Source organism: Scyliorhinus torazame, chromosome 1, assembly GCF_047496885.1.
Source record: "Scyliorhinus torazame isolate Kashiwa2021f chromosome 1, sScyTor2.1, whole genome shotgun sequence".
In the NCBI taxonomy this organism is placed as follows: domain Eukaryota; kingdom Metazoa; phylum Chordata; class Chondrichthyes; order Carcharhiniformes; family Scyliorhinidae; genus Scyliorhinus; species Scyliorhinus torazame.
In genome coordinates, this window is record NC_092707.1 from 187,526,708 (window position 1) to 187,545,310 (window position 18,603).

The window sequence follows — 18,603 nt, forward strand, 5'->3', positions numbered from 1 at the left end:
AATGGTAACAGATGTTCACACGTGCACTTTTACCACAAATTGTGCTGAATGTCACCTTGCTGAATGCATTAGCATATTCTTGTGAACATCTGTTGGGAGAATGCAGAGAAGGCAGGTGATAGCATTAATCAATATAGAATGCTGATTTTTGAAGCCATTTTGGAACTCAATGCTCCAGCCAACAGCTTCTCAACTTCACACAGCTGAACATATGGGTTAAAAACCCATTCACCTGAGGAAGGAGCAGTGCTCCGAAAGCTAGTGTTTGAAACAAACCTGTTGGACTTTAACCTGATGTTGTAAGATGTTGTAAAAACAGGAAGCGAACTTCCCCCATCAGTGCTATTTAAAGGGATAACAAACTACTTACAAGTTAGTTACTGGTTGAATTATTCTCACTGTTGCTACAGTTCTTCTGAGAGCTTGGAGTGACTCATAGATCTTTCAACTTGTTAAAGTCAACATCGTGTTTGTCACAGGTGCCGAAGGACCTTTTGATGGCTTCAAGGCTTTTGTCAAAACAGCTGCTCCCGGACATAGATGCAGAAGTAGGCATTTCCCTTAGAATTCAGCCTAACTGGGAGAGGAGCATGTCATGTGGTCAATGGTTTAATTGTTCTATAATTGATTGGTTAGTTTTATTCTGAGATCCTTGTGCATTTGCTTGATTGCTTAAGCCTGAGGATGAAGCTGGAGAATTAAGTACTGATATCAGACTGGGAATGTCCAGGAAACTATCTGGCCTCTAGCAAAGACCAGGGGCACGATCCATCGGCCACACTGCGCTGGAAAAGCAGCTTGTCATCGGGCAGCATAGCTGATAAAAGCCGAGAGACCCCACTCCCAGGATCTAACCGGCTCGCAATGCCTCGCGAGATCCAATGCGAGCTCGTGAGACGTTGCAATGTAAATCCTGCCCATTGTGAGCAGGATCACTTTTTGACAAATCTGCATATTAGAGCGAGGCAGTAAGCCTCATTCTAATGTGCAGATGCCCAGGGTACCTGAGGCTTTGGGAGTCAACCCCTTCACCTCAGAGATCTTGGGCAAGCGCCATTCAGCACTGATCCCCACAAATATGGATCAAACGGAACAGCACTCCTGAGGGTCTTCCAGGGGATCAGAGACTCCAGCTGCATGCCCTTTGGGTAGGGTGGTATCCTGGTACTGCTGGTGCCACCTTGGTACTTTGGCAGTGCCAGCATGATATCCTGGCAGTGGTAGCCTAGCACTCCCAAGGTGGCCATGTGGCACTGTCAGCGAGCATGGACACTGTCAGGGTGCCAGGTTGGCACTGCCACGGTGTCAAGCTGGCATTTTTTGCAAACATGTGTGATTGGGCCAGGGTTGCCCGGGATGGGGGATGGGGGACCCTCCCATAGTGCATTCTGGCTGGGACAGAAAGGATTGTTTCGGGGGCCTCAGAGATCGGGACGCCATTTTAAAATGACGTCGTGATCTCTCACTACAATGGGGGGTTCCACCGAGCAGATCCCCCATTATGCAAAACGGGGCCATGTGCGACCTCAGCTGCGCGTTCCCCTTTCAGGCCCTTTATTCAATGTGAGCGCTGGGAGACAAGGGCTAAATGCATGATGACTTTGTTCCCTTTTGGGTGAATCGCTCTCCATATTTCTTGGAAATTCTGTGAAGTTGAGAAGTATTTTAGAGTGGTATAAAAGTAAAAATTTAGAACAGCAGCCATCACTGCATTGTTCTGAGATGATTTAATTATCTAAGATATAGAGCAACCTGGTATGAACACAACAGAGAAGATGCCACTTAGATTAGGGAAATCTCAATAAAGAAAAATGTGAGTTTGCATTTCACGTGTGGCAGCATCATGTAAAATCTGCCATCAAATGCAGCCACAATTACATGATAAGGGTTGCATTGCCAGTGGCTGTGAAGGCAGTCTTGATAAGGAAACATTATATATCTAGGACTTTCCAGGCTGGAGCTAGAGATATTCAGTGTCCTAGGTCCAGACATGTCCAGCTGCTTTGTGAATGACCTTCCTTCTATCATAAGATCGGAAGTGGGGATACTCAGAGATGACTGCATAATGTTCAGAACCATTCATGAACCTCAGACATTGAAGCAGTCTAAGTACAAATGCAGCAAGACCTGAAACAATACCCAGGCTTGGGCTGAAAAGTGTGAAGTAACATTTGCACCACACAAGTGTCAGGCAATGACCATCTTCAACAAGAAAGTATGTAACCATAGCCTCTTGTCATTCAATGGCATCACCATCGCTGGATCTCTCACTATCAACACCCTGGGAGGATTACTACTGGTAAGAAACTGAACTGAGCGAGCCATATAAATATTGTGGCTTCAGGAGCAGGTAAGAGGCTTGGGGTTCTGCAGTGAGTCACCTCCCAAAACCTTTCCAACAGTGAAATATCGCTACAGCTTGTCAGTGGTCTAATGTGGCAGCATGCCGTCCAATCTCCAAGGCACAAGTCAGGAGTGTGATGGAATGTGCTTCATGTGCTTGGATGAGTGCAGTTCCAACGACACTCAAGAAGCTCAACACCATCCAGAACAAAGCAGCCCATTTGATTGACATTCCATACACAAACATTCACTACTTCCACGAGTAATGCACAACACCAGCAGCGCGTACCATCTTCAAGGTGCATCGCAGCAACTCACAAAAGCTCCTTCGAGAGCACTCTCTAAACTCTTGACCACTATCATTTAGATGGACAGCGGCAGCAGATACATGGGAACACCACCACCTGGAAGCTCTTCTCCAAGCCACTTACCATCCTGACCCGGAAATATATCGCTGTCCCTTGACTGTCACTGGGTCAAAATCCTGGTACTCCCTTCCTAACAGCACTATTGATGTACAGACACCACAGGGACTGCAGTGGTTCAAAAAGGCAGCTCACCACCACCTTCTAAGTGCAATTAGGGATGGACAACAAATGCTGGCCTAGCCAGTGGTGCACACGTCCCATGACTGAATAAAAAAAACAGGGTCTTGCAGCTTCCCGTGCATTGGAAATCACTGAGACACTTGGTTCAATGCCAAATAGCTTCACCTCATTCTCTCTTTCCAGACAGAATTAGCCTCAGAGTGAACATGCTGCTTTGCGAGAATTGCTGGCTTCCCCGTGATACAGGTACTATTGACTGCATGCCTATCGCTTTACAGGTGCTGTATGTCAACTCTGCTCTGCACTAAAACTGAAAGGGATTCCACTCTCTGAATATCCAGCTGGTGTGTGACCATTGGATCAGGCAGGTCAATGCCTGGTATCCTGGCAGCAGCCATCATGCCTCCTTTCTGTGCCTGTCCACTGCGCCAGCTGTATTTGATCCGTGATGGCAAACTGAAGAGTGGCTGCTAGGCATCGAGGACTATCTGCAGATGAGTCCTGTGACAACCCATAGTATTATATAGAACATACAGTGCAGAAGGAGGCCATTCAGCCATCGAGTCTGCACCGACTCACTTAAGCCCTCACTTCCACCCTATCCCCGTAACCCAATAACCCCTCCTAACCTTTTTGATCACTAAGGGCAATTTAGCATGGCCAATCCACCTAACCTGCACGTCTTTGGACTGTGGGAGGAAACCGGAGCACCCGGAGGAAACCCACGCAGACACGGGGAGAACGTGCAGACTCCGCACAGACAGTGACCCAGCGGTGAATCGAATTTGGAACCCTGGCGCTGTGAAGCCACTTGTGCTACTGTGCTGTCCAATGAAGCAGTACGTGTATTAATGGAGAGTACGTGTAGATTGGACTGCTTACTGGCCACATCAGACCACTGACAAGCTGTAGCGATGTTTCACTGCCCGAACTGCTCGGGATAAGATTATAAATGGCCTTGGGGATGACCTTAAGCAGGCCTGGAACTAGTAGGCCCAGCTGTGGATCGCATAATCCTGGCAGTTTAGGTTGGATGGTTGACAGGCAACAACAAGGGCACTGGCAGAGTGGAAAGGGTGGGAGGGCAAGTTCTCTAACACAGAGAGAGAACAGCCAGCACATGCTCCATGGATCCAATGCCATTCCCCGGGGCAGTGCCTCAGGAAGCATAGTAATATTTTAGAAGACAGATTGCTAGATCACTTGACACCTTGTAAGCGACTTTGAGCATGGATATCTGCAACCATGATGGTAGTAGCAGTATGAACTTGCATGACAGCACTCAGGCTTCCACTGATATTTTCAAGCTCTTGCTTGTACTATGATGGAAGTTATGGCATTAACCAGACTCTGCATCATGTTGGTTGTAGAAGTGATGAACAGTATTGGTCACCATTACCACCCTGGAAAAGAAGGGTTCTGTGCTCAGTGCAAAATTCTGTCCTCTGCGATGGAATCCATGTGCAAACTCACCCTCCAACAAGCTGTCCGCTGTGTTGGCTGCAGATGATTCATGGCAGATATTTCACTGCTTATAATTTATCCTCTCTGTCCACATCTGGGTTGATAGCTGTAAGTGTGAAAGCAAATGGTGGTGTTGTGTCTTTATCATCATTCTGTATTTGGTGTTCCTCTGCTGCTTGGTCAGTTGGACCTCTTGGGTACGCAAATGGAAGGATGAACTCTGTAACACGCAGAGAACACAGCAAGTGCAGGCTCTATGGAGCCGCTGCCACTTCCCTGGGCCATGCTGCTGCATGCTTACATCTTTGACAGCTTGCAATTTAGAAGAGATTGCAGGATGAGAGTGGATTGAGAAGGAGATTTAGATATGAGGACACCAACATCTTCGATGGTTGCAGTCTTACCACTGGCTAACACCTCAGCAATGGCCTTCCCCATTATGATAAGCATTCCCTCCTCCATGAGAGTTAGGATGTGCAGGTATACCTGTCAACCTACAACAGTTCCTGCTACCTCTGGTTGTGTGCTACTTTTTTCGGCAAGAGAGGGGGAAGTGTGTCACTGAGTCTTCTGAAATCTGTTTGACGGAGATGACTGTAATTGGGGAGATGGTGGCATATTGGTATTGTCACTGGAGTAGTAAACCAGAGCCCCAGAGTAATGCTCTAGGGACCCAGGTTCAAATCTCGCCACTGCAGATGGCGAGATTTAAATTCAATAAAAATCTGGAATTAACAGTCTAATGATGCCCATGAAACCATTGTCGATTGTCGTAAGAACCCATCTGGTTCACTAATGTCCTATCGGAAAGGAAATCTGCCATCCTTACCTGATCTGGCCTAGGTTTGCAGTAGTGTCAAGTGAGGGTGAGGTGAATCATCTTAATGTTAGTTTGGATTAATTGATAGAGATAGTTGGTGGGTGAGTGATAGAGCTGTGATGATTTGAGCAATGTCTAAGGCAAATGGTGCAGTTGATAAGATGTATTCACTGTACTGACCTTGACCAGTCATGTTACATCCCTGTTAGCCCAACAAGGCTGTTCCGAATCTGGGAATACATTCTTGCTAGTCCTGTGTCACGTGATGTGTAGTGACATCAGCAGAGTGTTTGCACAGGCTTTGGGTAGATCAACATATTGATTGTATGAGCAACATCTCTTAATCAACCTCTCATCGTATTTTGCAAGAACCCAGGGTGTGGCACCTCCATACCTTTCCTCTTTGTGGCAACAAAGAAATATAACAGGAGGCTAACTACAGCTACAATCTGTATAGGCCAAGGATGCGATCAGTTAACTTGATGTAGATTAGGAATCAATACAGGAACATCTGGCTCCATAGCCATATTAGCAGTTCAATTGCCCATTAAACCATTCCGGGAAGACGTGCATGATTCAATGCTTCTGTTTTGAGATTAAGGATACCTATTTTACAATAGGCACAGTAATGTTGAGCTCCTAACTGTTTGATATGCTTTTGGTTGATCAAAAGACTTTCTTTTGAAATACTCAGCAATATCTGTTTGAAAAGCCCTTGTCATTCACAACTGAAATTAATGGAACATGGTTCATTTCATGTGGATTTTCAATGCTTGTTTCTTGAATACCTGCAGCACAATTTACAATCTTTACTCATGAACTTTGGCAGTTCTGACAACTTACTTAACTTTTCTCAGTTAAACTTATTGATATATCTGCAGAGAAAGCATGCTGGTTTAAAACCCTGCATTTAGCAAGCACAATTGGATATTTTGTGACTTACTACCACTGTTAGAATTGAAACAGGAGAATTTGGAAATGTGATGCCACTATAAACAATGCTGTGGTTATATGCTGAAGTTAGCATTTTTTTCGTGCCGATCAGAAAAAATACAACAAAAGGATTAGCAATCAATATAGATTTTCATTTCGCATTCCTCCATATTCAGTCCACTTTTCAACTTCAAGTGTCTTTCAAAGTTTAACTTGTTACAATTGAGATGTTTATCAGGTTATTATCTTTTTATTCATTCAAGGGATGTGGGTGTCACTGGTTCGGCCAACATTTATTGCCCATCCCTAGTTTTCCTTGAGAAGATGTGGTGAGCTGTCTCCTTGAACCCCTGCAGTCCCTGTGCTGTTCGGGAGGGTTCTAGGATTTTGACCCAGCGACAGTGAAGGAATAACAATATATTTCCAAGTCAGGATGGTGAGTAGCTTCCAGGTGGTGTTGTTCCCATGTTTCTGCTGCCCTTGTCCTTCTAGATGGTAGTAGTTGTTGGTTTGAAAGGTACTGTCTCAGGAGGGTTGCTGATTTACTACAGTGCATCTTGTAGATGGTATGTATACACTGTTGTTACTGTGCATCAGTGGTGGTGAAAGAGTGAATGTTTGTGGAAGGGGTGCCAATCAAGCAGGCTGCACTGTCCTGGATGATGTTGAGCTTCTTGAGTGTTGTTGGAGCTGTACGCATCCAGGCAAGTGGAGAGTATTCCATTATACTCCTGACTTGTGCCTTGTAGATGGTGGGCAGGCTTTGGAGAATCAGGAGGTGAGTTGCTCACCGCAAGATTCCTAATTTCTGGCCTGCTGTTGTGGCAACAATATTTATACAGCTATATTTATCATGTTTTCCGATAGTATTTTTTGGTTTATAACAATAATATTTTTTGCAACTGTCGCTTTAAATGTAGGGTAAACGAAGGGAGTCATACGATCTGTTCTAGCATCACCCTGACAGTGGTTTGATTGTTAGAAATAAAAGAAAGGCTCAGATTGGTTTACTGAGAGGAAGGTGCAAGATATTTATGCTTGAAATCAATGATCACAGTCTCTGAGGTATACCATGAGTGGAACCCGAGTCTCCCAAGGTACCAGAATGATGTTATAGGCAAGGGTTGCAAACTGTGGTGTTATAATCTATCTATTTACTTTAAGATGAAAGAATTGGCATTAAAGATAACTAATTCACATTTCTACTTGGGTACAAAGCCACTGTGTTTCCTGTAGCAATGGGGAAGAGGGCTGAGGGTGCTACTTTTGCAATTAGTTTGCAGGCTCTCCTAAAAATAAATAAACGTCACAGCCAAACAGTGAGTTCACACTTTGGCCTTGGTGAGTCTGCAGCCATCTGAGAACAAAGAATAAGAGCAGCCAGGCCTACACTTTACGTAGAGAAAATGCTGGCTCTATCGTTCACCATGCAGAACAAGATGAGAACTCGTACTCAGATTGGAGACTGAGTTTGTGAGGATTTAAAGGAGGCTGGGAGATTCACCTAGCTTGGGAGAGGGAGGAAGGGACTTACAACATAGCCTTCACAGAGAAAGGCAATTCCGGTATTCAGAAGCCAATTTGGCTGGGAAAGTGAAAAGGAAGCACGCTGTCTGAAATGGAAAATAATTTATATTGGTTCCTGGAGGAGGAAGTGCCAACTTAGTGGTTAATGTAACATTTAACCATAATGGGAGATTTTCATATGTGCCAGAAGTTAAATGGGTGATCTCTTTTCTGTTGTTTAAAATATAAGTTGCCTACAAAAAAATGGTGTTTTGCAAATCGCGTTTTTTGTTGCAGTAATAGTTTTAAAACATGAAATCTTGATGTTCCATTCTTTAGCAGTTTACTGGAAGTTTGGATTTCTCTTTAAATGTTATCGGTCCCGGTAGAGATCGTAACAAAACGTACATTTGCGGATTAATTTAACAATGGAGCAATATAATTGCATTCCATTGAAGATATTGTAGAAAAAGATTGCTGAAAAACTTTAGTTAGATTTTCTAATATGCCTGTTGGAACATTTCTTTCCAACAGAGCACTCCTTCTGATCAGATGTAAAGCCAGTGCAGTAACCTCTCACTGTTGGAAAACAGCAAAATTTTACACTTAATGTACAGCAGAGAAACAGGGCTACAAGGTGTATTCTTGCATTTACAATCCACAGGAGCATCCTTCCACCCATTCCAGTTAATCTTTCCTATTCCATGCCTGAACATTTTATTGATTTTTTTCTTTCCAGGCTAAAAGCGCGAGTACATTGTTTCCCCTTAGAATTCCAGCCTTTTCATTGTATGAACAGCGTCCTGAAAAATTGTCTGAAGGGTAACTTCAACCATCTAGTTTTTCAGCACTCTCTTTAGATACCCAAAAGGTACTGAGTAAATAAATTGCCTGTTTCTTGCCAAATCATGAAAAGCAAAGTTAAGTAACCACGATAATTTATTGATGACAGACTCACAACTACAGTTTGGGTACACAAGCGCTTAAGAGATATGAATGGATATAGTCAGGGTTATTTAGCCGCTCAATAGTACTCAGAGTTATGTGCCAAATAAGTAACATAAGCAATTCAGTACATCACTTGTAAATCTACAATAAAGAAATGCTGAATATTATAGTAGCAACCAAAGTTTGAAACAGAAAATGCTGGATAAACTCAGCAGGTCTGGCAGCATCTGTGGAGAGAGAAACAGGATTCACGTTTCAAGTCCATATGACCCTTCCACAGAACTGAAAAGTGATAGAAATGTGATTAATTATATACTTGGAGAGCAGGATGGGGCAGAATGGAAAGTCAGTGATAGGTTAGCGTTGAGGCGAGATTGACAAAAATGTCATGGATATGAGACAAAGGGCTCGATTCAACCAAAAGGAAACAAAGTCCCCTAGCGAATGCTTTTAGCCGCATATTTCTTGCCGCTTTCAGTGCTGAGAAACATATGGCTATTCAACGCGACCTGAGTTGTATAAAGGGCCTAAATTGGGAACGCGCGACCAAGACCGCACATAGCCCTGTTTTGTACAGTGGGGACCTCCACTCACCGGAACTCCCGAGGCTCGCGAAAGATTAGGATGCCATTTGGAATAGGTGCCATCTCGCTACAACGGGGAGTTCTGGCGAGCAGAACTCCCCATTGTAAAACACGGTGCCGGGGAAATCAGCCCCGGGATTTGAGGATGCAGACCTTGGAGGCTGCTAGACACTGTGGAAGCAGATCCATAGCCACTTTGAGTAGTCACAGAGACTATGGGTGCAGGAGATGGTGTCGGCAATGAGTGGCACCGACGCCAACACTGGTAGGGTGGCAACAGCAGTGGAGAGCCTGGTGCACAACATCAGCACCATTCGTGAAGGTGTCCAAGGCACCACGCAGTCAGTGATAGTCATGACTGAGGGTCTCGGCAGAATGTCTGCCTCGCTGGGGGATGCCACGCAGTGACAGGCTGACCTTGATGAGGTTCTGCGGAACATGTCCCGCTCTCAGCTGGGAATTACCGAGGCGCTGCGGAGCTTGCCCCAGTCACTGAGGAGCATTGCTGAGGGCGTCGACATCATGGTGCAGACCATGGGGAACCGCCAGGGCTGGCAAAGCTAGGTGATGCAAAGACAACTGATTCTCGAACCAGCTGTCCCTCCACCCCAATGTGAAATCCAGGGCCCTGTGGGCACCGAGCGGCAGGCGGCAGCACTGGGCACAAATCCGGACCCGCCCCATGGAGTGACGATGGTGGCCATCAGCTCCACCGAGTTCCACCCCATTGATGAGGCTGGGTCTCACAGCCAGCACATGGGACAGGGTGGCACAGCTTTGTATGTGCTGCCGACAAGTGAGCCGGGGCCCTCTGGGCTTAGAGCCCCCAGAGGACGCCTGCCAGGAGCATCGAAGGCCATGCGATGTGGTAAACAGCTGGCAGTCTCCACCTCAGATGTGCATCCTGGGGACCCACCTAGACACAATAAACACCTTTGTGCACAACCAGCATGATACCTCTGTCACATTTTACCGCAATACAGGCCGACCTCCGAACACTTGTCCCATCTCACCAGGCGTCTCCTCCTCCCAGTGGCACTTACCCACCCTCTTGTGACAATATGTATATAGTATGGTAAATGAAGGGTTAACAATTTAATGTGAATGCATCCAACCACTAGAGGGTGATCAAGAGCATACACGTGGATCACGTGATACCCTTGCATCAGGGAGTAGGTGAGTAGGCGGGTTAGAGAGTAGTCATGTTTTCAGAAGCTCTGGAGATATAATCATAGTTTAGTTTAGCTGTAGTCTTGAAAATCTTAGTTAGCAATTCAAATCTATTTAGTTATAATAATCTTTATTGTCACAAGTAGGCTTACATTAACACTACAATGAAGTTACTGTGAAAAGCCCCTAATCGCCACATTCCGGCGCACCTGTTTGGCGTTCATAAATTAGCTTTGTTAAAAACATAGCTTGATGTTCTTTGTGAGACACTACATTTCAAAGTCATCCTCATCCATAAAACAAAGAACATTATGCCTCTGGCCGTGGACATGTCCCCGAAGCTTTGTCCCATCCCCTGGGTGTCGGATGTTGGCTGCTGTGTGTGTGGTGTTGCCTCCTGCAATGTTCAGGTACCGTGTCCAGCATCAAGGTGTGATTGGGATGCTAGGCAATGACTCCCACATGCTACATGGCCCACCCACCCATGGGGATCCACTTGGGTTGTGTGAAGTGCTCACTTAATCACGACTGCCAATTCCCTGTTCGCGATAACCTTCATCCACATGGCCAGAGGCCTCAGCAGTCGTGGAAGTTATGGGTGGTCGGTGGGGCAAACTGGCAGGGACAAAGGTTGCCTCCACAACGGATAAATATGATCCAGGTGTTGCCATGATGGTGCCATGTACGCTTGCCCCCCCAGCACCTCTCCTCCTTCCCACCCCAGCCAATGGTCTACCACCCTCCACCGAGCACTGGAGTAGCAGGCCCAGCACCCCCGGGCTCTTTGCCTGTGAGCAAGGATGGCTACTCAGCTCCTCGGCTCCCCACGGAAGCCCTCCCGCCAGATTCATATTTTTAAAAAGGAGTACTGATCGGCGCCAGCGTGACCACTTGCTGGGGAGGCCGCAGAATGACGGGAGGCCTTTGGATATTGGTGGCTCCAGTTAATTGTATGGAAATAGGGCTTAAGTGGTGATAATTGGTTTCTCGCCTCCCGAAGGTGAGATCTCGATTTCGCCTACATGAGCGGGCCGGTTGCATCGCAAGCTGTATGAAACCTGCCGCAGTTCTCGTTTTCTGCCTCTACCATTATTCATCGACCTCATTTCATTTGAGTGAACACGTAACGAGGACGGAGAATCGCGCCCTTTGAAATGTTTTGATTGAATCGCACCCAACGTTTCGAGTCTGGATGCCTCTTCGTTAAAGGTGCAGCCAGATCTGTTGAGACTGTCCAGCATTTTCTGTTTTTGTTTCAGAAGGAGTCAGATTCAAAGTAAAATTACATTAAATCAAATTAACTTAGCTATCTAGGTGCTTAGTTCCAAAGTTCAATCTGACGAACATGCTGGCCAGTCAATTGCTGTCAAATTTTACTTTGAATCATTGTCCTCAACTTTGCCTTGTTTTTATCCCTGTTTCTGCGTTTAATTTAATTTGATTTCACAAATCTTAACCTATTTGTAAGATCATCAGCCTTCTTCAGTTTCAGACGTACAACAATGCGAATTTGCTCCATTTTTGTTGAAGTACTAACATGCATCACTAACGCACAGCAAAAAGCCTCTGCTTTGTCACCACATGCATTTTGCTGTCCAGGTCTATTTTGGAATAATGCCAGTTTTGTGGGTGAAATGCCCTGTGAATTGCCAGTGTTTAAAATGGAGCTTTGGCTTTGAAGCTTCCCACAAAATGGACTTCAACTGTTGAATAAATGCTGAGAAGCAAGTTAATTCAAACCACTGTGCAAGCTTTTAGCCACAGAAGTTCCAAGATAATTAAGCCATAAATACCTTTCAAGCTAAAAGCCATAAAATGCCTCAAATGCTGACCCCAGGAAGAGTTGTTTATCTAACAGGTATCCTTCAGCAGTGTTAAAACCCATTAACTCTGGACTTCATCATTCAGGGAAATAATTCGGGGATATAGATGTGACATTGCTCCATTTGTGTGAAAAAAATCTCGAGGAGACGAAAATATACCTCAGCCCCATGATTTTGGCACACAGAGCAAAGTCTCACACCAAGGGTGCAATTTAATGGAAATGAAACAGAGTCCCATTTTGGAGGGAAATGAAACAGAGTCCCGTTACAGTGCCGAGAAAAACCCCAATATTAAATGGAACTCTGCTTCATTTTAGGTCCTCGCCGAGGCCGTACTTAGGCTCATTTCCTTCACCAACGAACTCAGCTCTTCAGTGGAGGGGGAGATCGGGAAAAATGATACCCTGATCTCTGGATCCCCCCCCACTGTGGCCATTGGACCTCCCCCTCCAATGCCCTCACCAATTAGCGGGTCCTCGAGCCCCCTGAAACCCATCTCATAGGGGAGGGCTTCCCCGGGCCTGATCCCTGGCACGGATAATATGCCACCTGGGCACCAGGGTGGCACTGCCAGGGTGTACAGGTGGAACTGCCAGGGTGACAGGCTGGCAGTGCCAAAGTTCCCAAGAGTAATTGGGAGTGCCAGAGTGCCACCCTGCCCAGAGTCCGACCATCTGGGAGCCCACAATCACCTGGAGACTTCTCCAAGTGCTGGTGTGCCTGGTCTGCATTTGTGGGAACCAGTGCTAAACAGCGCCTGCTCGAGGTCTCTGAGGCAAGGCCATTAGGTCTCGTGCAATGGGTAACTCCGGCGTGAACATATTTAAATGAGTTTAGCTGCACATTTAAATATGCAAATTTGGATCCCGCCCATTACGGACAGGATCCAGATCGTAATAAGCATTGTAAATCTCGTGAGGGGCCTCTTTCGAGATTTACCGGCCTCGCTGCATCCCGATTTGGGCCCAACAAACTTGTTAGATCACGCCCTTTGTTTTCTATGGAGCATGGCCATCATATATCTGGGTCAGCAATAAGTCTCTATGGGTAGTGGGCCTTTCAGATAACTTTTGCGAGGACCAGTCAACTAAGTGAGCTCGTGCAGGATTGTTGTCCAGTTAGGTGCAAAGGGTGGGAGAAGCAGTCAAGGAGCTGAATGAGGACTGAGCATTTGGAAGGGCATGGGCAACATGCAGAGTGGCAGGATTGCGTACCTGGGTAGCAAATTTGCAGAAGTGAAAGGAGGAGAGGGATGGAATATCAGAAGAGGAAGGGGAACACCTCGATTCACAAACATGGCATTTAAGGTCACAATGGAAGCTGTAAGGGCACCAAGGCAGGTGCGTCTTCCAGACGAAATCAGCAAGCTTCACCAAATGTGGAGGTTACGGAGGAGGTGAGCAACCAAAAGTGTGCTGTGGAAGATGTGGACCCAGTGTTAGAAATGCTTCAACAACCTCTTCAGATGGAGCAGGTTGAGCGGCATGACATTTTCAACTGGCAACCATCACACTTTCACCTCCACAGCCTTCTCCAGCATATATATCCTGTCAAGCACTGTAGTTGCTGCCACATATAAGAATGACTATATGGCTGCGACTAAAACATGATGGTCTGAATTAGCTCAGTGGGCTAGACAGCTGGTTTGTGATGCAGAACAAAGCCAGCAGCGCGGATTCAATTCCCGTGCCAGCTGAGAATTCTGAATTCTCCCTCCGTGTACCCGAACAGGCACTGGAATGTGGCGACTACGGGATTTTCACAGTAACTTCATTACAGTGTTAATGTAAGCCTAATTGTGACAATAAAGATGATTTTGTTTAAATCAATCCAAGCGCTCAACTGAACTAGATTAGGTGGTAGCTGCAGATTGACTCAGGAGATGCAGACAGGAACGTTGCCATTGGGGGATCTCTTCAAGGTGTCCCCAGGTTATGACCCTTCCCAGGAGCCCTGCTGACAAGAGGCACAATAGCTGAGTCCTAAAGTGACCGAAGCACCACCTACAGACATGCGGCTAGCACAGTCTTCTGAGGGGACCTCATGAATTTCATAAAGTAGAGAAATTCCAAAATATTATTATTATTAAATTGAAAGAGCCTGGAAACAAGAAAGCTGCCTCCAGCTCTGCTGTCGCCACAAAGATACCAACACCTAGAAGTATGGGAAAGAAAATGCTGAAACAGTCAGAGTGGCACAAAATAATTCACTTGAGTGCAGCTTCGAACATGATTGTGGAATGATAATCTTTTATTTCAAAGAGCTGTATCTTATTGTGCCAGAGGAAATGTCGACCTACCCGTCATGCTCCACCTCCGATGGGCCGAGTTCCAGATGGCGCGGGCCACGTGTGGTCCCAGCGGTCGTGAGTCTGGCGTGCTGGCTGCGGACAGTGTCCAGTGCTGCCACACTTGGCCGAGATCCGTGCCGCTGCCCGGGGGGCTTCTGCGAGGGTTGGAGGGAGTGGTGGGGGGTGGCCAGGGGGTGGGCTGTGGGGTCGGGGTGGATGGGTATGCAGTCCAGCATAGCCAATGCCATGTTTCCCGGCGCGACCGGTGGGGCTGTAGGTGAGCGTGGCTTGTCAGCCCAGCGGATGCAAGGCCCAGGATTGCCAATTCTCAAGCCGTTCTCCGCATGATCGCGGGTGTTCCACGCGCCACCGGCGCTAGCCCCTCACCAGTACTGGAATCGGTGATGGAATCGTGCCAATTTTACCGTCATGGAACACCACGGATTCACCATTAGCGCTGCCACTTAGCCTCAGAAGCGGAGAATCCAGCCCCTTCACCGAGCACTTTGTGGCTGTATTAATAGAGGGTTGTGAAAATAGATGTGTTTCAATCCAAACTGGTTAATGCAAGGACAATTTGACAAGCTAGCAATTGCCCCACTCACTCCTACCTAGCTGTCTAAGCTTTATAGATTCTTAAGGAATATAAAAATATGAAACATGCATACTCAAACTATTCAGTGTTACCATCAATAAATTATGAGAGTACTAAATGTCATCAAAAATTTAATAATCCGAGGGACATGTTTTCAACTGCTAATATTCAGACAGTTTTATATATTCACATTTATCATTGTGTAATGACAGGATTAATTACTAATCTGGTAAAGATTTTTTTAAATCTACCTGAGACAAAATATTCACGGAAGAGTGATCATAATATGATGAATTTTAAGTTGAGTTTGAGAGTGATATAGTTAGCTATGAAACTAAGATCTCAAAGTTAAGTAAATCCAATTAAATGGCCACACGGGGTATGTTGACCAGGGAAGATATGGAAATTATATTTGGTGATATAATGCTAGGTAAGTAATGGTGAGCATTTAAAGAAATAATTCATAATTTTCAAATAATATACATTTCTTTAAAAATGAAATTCCCACAGGAAAATGGTCCAACAACAAACTAGAGAAACTAAGGATAGTATTGAATTAGAAGGGAGACTTGTAATGTTGCCAAAATGATAAGAAGCCTACCTGAGGGTCGGGGGATTTTATAATTCAGCAAAGAATGACCAAGAAATTGATCAACATGGAAAAATAGAATCTAAGAGTAAATTGGTAAACCAAAATATTAAAAAACAGACAATAAGGGCTTCTGCAAATAAGTAAAAGAGAGGAGATTATCAAAAATAAAAGGGCAGAGCAATGAAACAGTATTAATGGGAAATAAGGACAATAGTAGCGATGCCAAACAAATATTTTGTATTTAACGTCCTGATAAAAGAGAGAGAAAAAAATGGAGACCCAAAGGACAACTTGGAGTGTGGAATGACTGAAGAAATTAATGTAGCTAAAAGCCAACATAGCCCCTGAACCTGATGATGTATAACTTCGGGTTTTGAAAGGGATGGTTCAGGAAATGGTGATCCATTGATTTTGATTTTGCAAATTTCAGAATCAGAATCGCAGGGTGGGATTTTCCAAACCCCCCCACCCCATGGCACGTTTTGCAATGTTGGAGGCAGCCCAGCATTAGCCGGTGGCTGGGTCTGTCGATCCCACTGCCGTCGATGGGGTTTCCTGTTGTTCGTACCCTCAACTGCTGGGAAAACCGTGGTCGGGGGTTGCCATCGGCAGGACGGGAAGATCCCGCCGGCAGGAATGGCAGGAAAATCCCACCTACAGAATTGATACAGTGTGGGAGGCTGCCATTTGGTCCATCATGTTTCACCAACTCTCCAAATGAGCATTACAACTTAGTGACATTCCTCGCCTTTCCCCCACACCCCTGCACATTGTTTCTATTCAAGTAATCATCTAACGTCCTCTTGAATGCCTCGACCTAACCTGCCTGCACCACACTTCCAGGCAGAGCGTTCCAGCCCCGAACAACTCGTATGAAAAAGATTTTTCTCACATCACATTTGCTTCTTTTGCAAATCATTTTAAATCAGTGCCCTCTCATTCTTGATCCTTTTACGAGCGGGAACAGTTTCTCCCTATCTACCCGATGCAGCCTCTTCATGATTTTGGACATCTCTATCAAATCTCCTCTTAGCTGCCGTCTCTCCAAGGAGAACATCCGTAACCTCTCCAATCTATCCTCATAACTGAAGTTTCTCACAGCTGGAACCATTCATCTAAACCTCTTCTGCTATCTCTCCAAAGCATTCACATAGTGTGACGCCCAGAACTGTACACAATATTCCAGATGAGGTCTAACTAGTGTCTTGTATAAGTTCAACAGAGCCTCCTTGCTATTTGTATTCCATGCCCATTTTAATAAAGCCCAGAATACTACATGCTTTATTAATTGCTCTCTCCATCTGTCCTGCCACCTTTAATGATTTATGCACACATATACCCAGGTCCCTCTGCTCCTGCACCCCCTTTGGAATTTTACCTCTTATTTTATCTTGTCTCTCCATGTTATTCCTACCAAAATGTACACTTCTCTGCATTCAACTTCAATTCCCTAGATTCTTGACTCTCCTCATGAATTGGAAGGCAGAAAATGTCCACTGTATCATTAAGAAATTTCAGCCCTTCCAAAGGGAATCAGCATTCTTAAAACTAAAGCTAGCCCATTTAGCAGTGAAATTTCAAAGCTTTTTTGCACACAAAGGGTTTTGCACACAATCTGGAACTCATTGCCTCAAAAGGTTGTGAATTAAAACCATAGAATCCCTACAGTGCAGAAGGAGGCCATTCGGGCCATCGAGTCTGCACGGACTCTCTGTAAAAGCACACCATCCAGGCCCACTACCCTGCCTTATCTTCGTAACCCTGGTTAACCCGCACATCTTTGGCCACTAACGGACAATTTATCACAGCCAATTCACCTAACCTGCACATCTTTGGGATGTGGGAGGAAACAGGAGCACCCAGAGGAAACCCACGCAGACACGGGGAGAATGTGCAAACTCCGGACAGTCATCCAAAGTTGGAATCGAACCCGGGTCCCTGGCACTGTGAGGCAGCTGTGCTAAATATTGTGCCACCGTGCTGCCCAATTCTGAGTCAACTGATATTTTAAAGGCCAAGATCAAGTTATTTGTTGTTATATGAACAAAGAAGAGATAGGAACATAGCAGAGATAGGAACAAAGAAGAGATAGTTTTATTGAGATACAATTCAGCTATGGCCTAACTAAATTGTGAAACAGGCTACCTGATTCGACAGCATAAAGTAAAAGTTCTTTATTCTTTGAAGGAATCACATATGCTGTGGATAAAGGGGAATTGGAACTGTACTTAGATTTCCAGAAGGCATCTGATACTGTATTGTGTACAATATTGGTCTCCTTCTTTAAGGAAAATGTAAATGGGTTAGAAGCAGTTCAGAGAAGGTTTACTCATTACAGAAATGAAAAAACAAATTACTGTGGATGTTGGAATCTTAAACAAAATACTGGACAATCTCAGCAGGTCTGACAGCATCTGTGGAGAGAGAAGGGAGCTAATGTTGAGAGTCTGGATGACTTTTTGTCAAACATTGTCCAATATTTTCTGTTTTAATTACAGGAATGGGTGGGTTATATTTTGAGGAAAGCTTGGAGAGGTTATGTTTGTGTCCACTAGTGTTTAGAAGTGTAAGAAGTGACTTGATCGAAAGCTTAAAGATACTGAGGATTATTGATAGGCTTGTTGGCATCGGCCCCCTAGCACCTGCCATCCCCGTCTCCCCAATGGCTCTGCACCCGGCTCCTGTCCTGCCCAGCGACTCTGCGCCTGGCACCACCACCCCCTGCACAACGTCACACCTATGCTTCAGCACATCATGACAACCACTAGTGAATCCCACCCATGCCCGGCAGTGCTGCCCATACCTGTCCCCCGCCATGTCACCCTCCTGCCACTCATGAGCGTTCAGCTCATGATGCCCCCCTCTGTATCCCCGCAGGAGGTGTTGGTGCACAATTGGCGGGAAAGGGTCCAGATGGGTGGCGGGTTGCCTAGACCTCAGGGTCCTCATCCTCTATGAGGAACAAGGACTGCAGGTCACGGAAGTGG

At 45.6% G+C, this 18,603-nt stretch overlaps 1 protein-coding gene across 1 annotated transcript in view; it reads right to left on the reverse strand.

The window, feature by feature from the left end:
• Nucleotides 1-4,423: 4,423 nt before the first annotated feature.
• Nucleotides 4,424-18,603, reverse strand: part of LOC140418834 (CUB and sushi domain-containing protein 1-like) — a 573,350-nt gene continuing 559,170 nt past the window's right edge. Inside the window, exon 4 of the mRNA XM_072502498.1 lies at nt 4,424-4,575. Coding sequence (XP_072358599.1) covers nt 4,424-4,575 — 152 coding nt within the window. The remainder of the gene's footprint in view (nt 4,576-18,603) is intronic.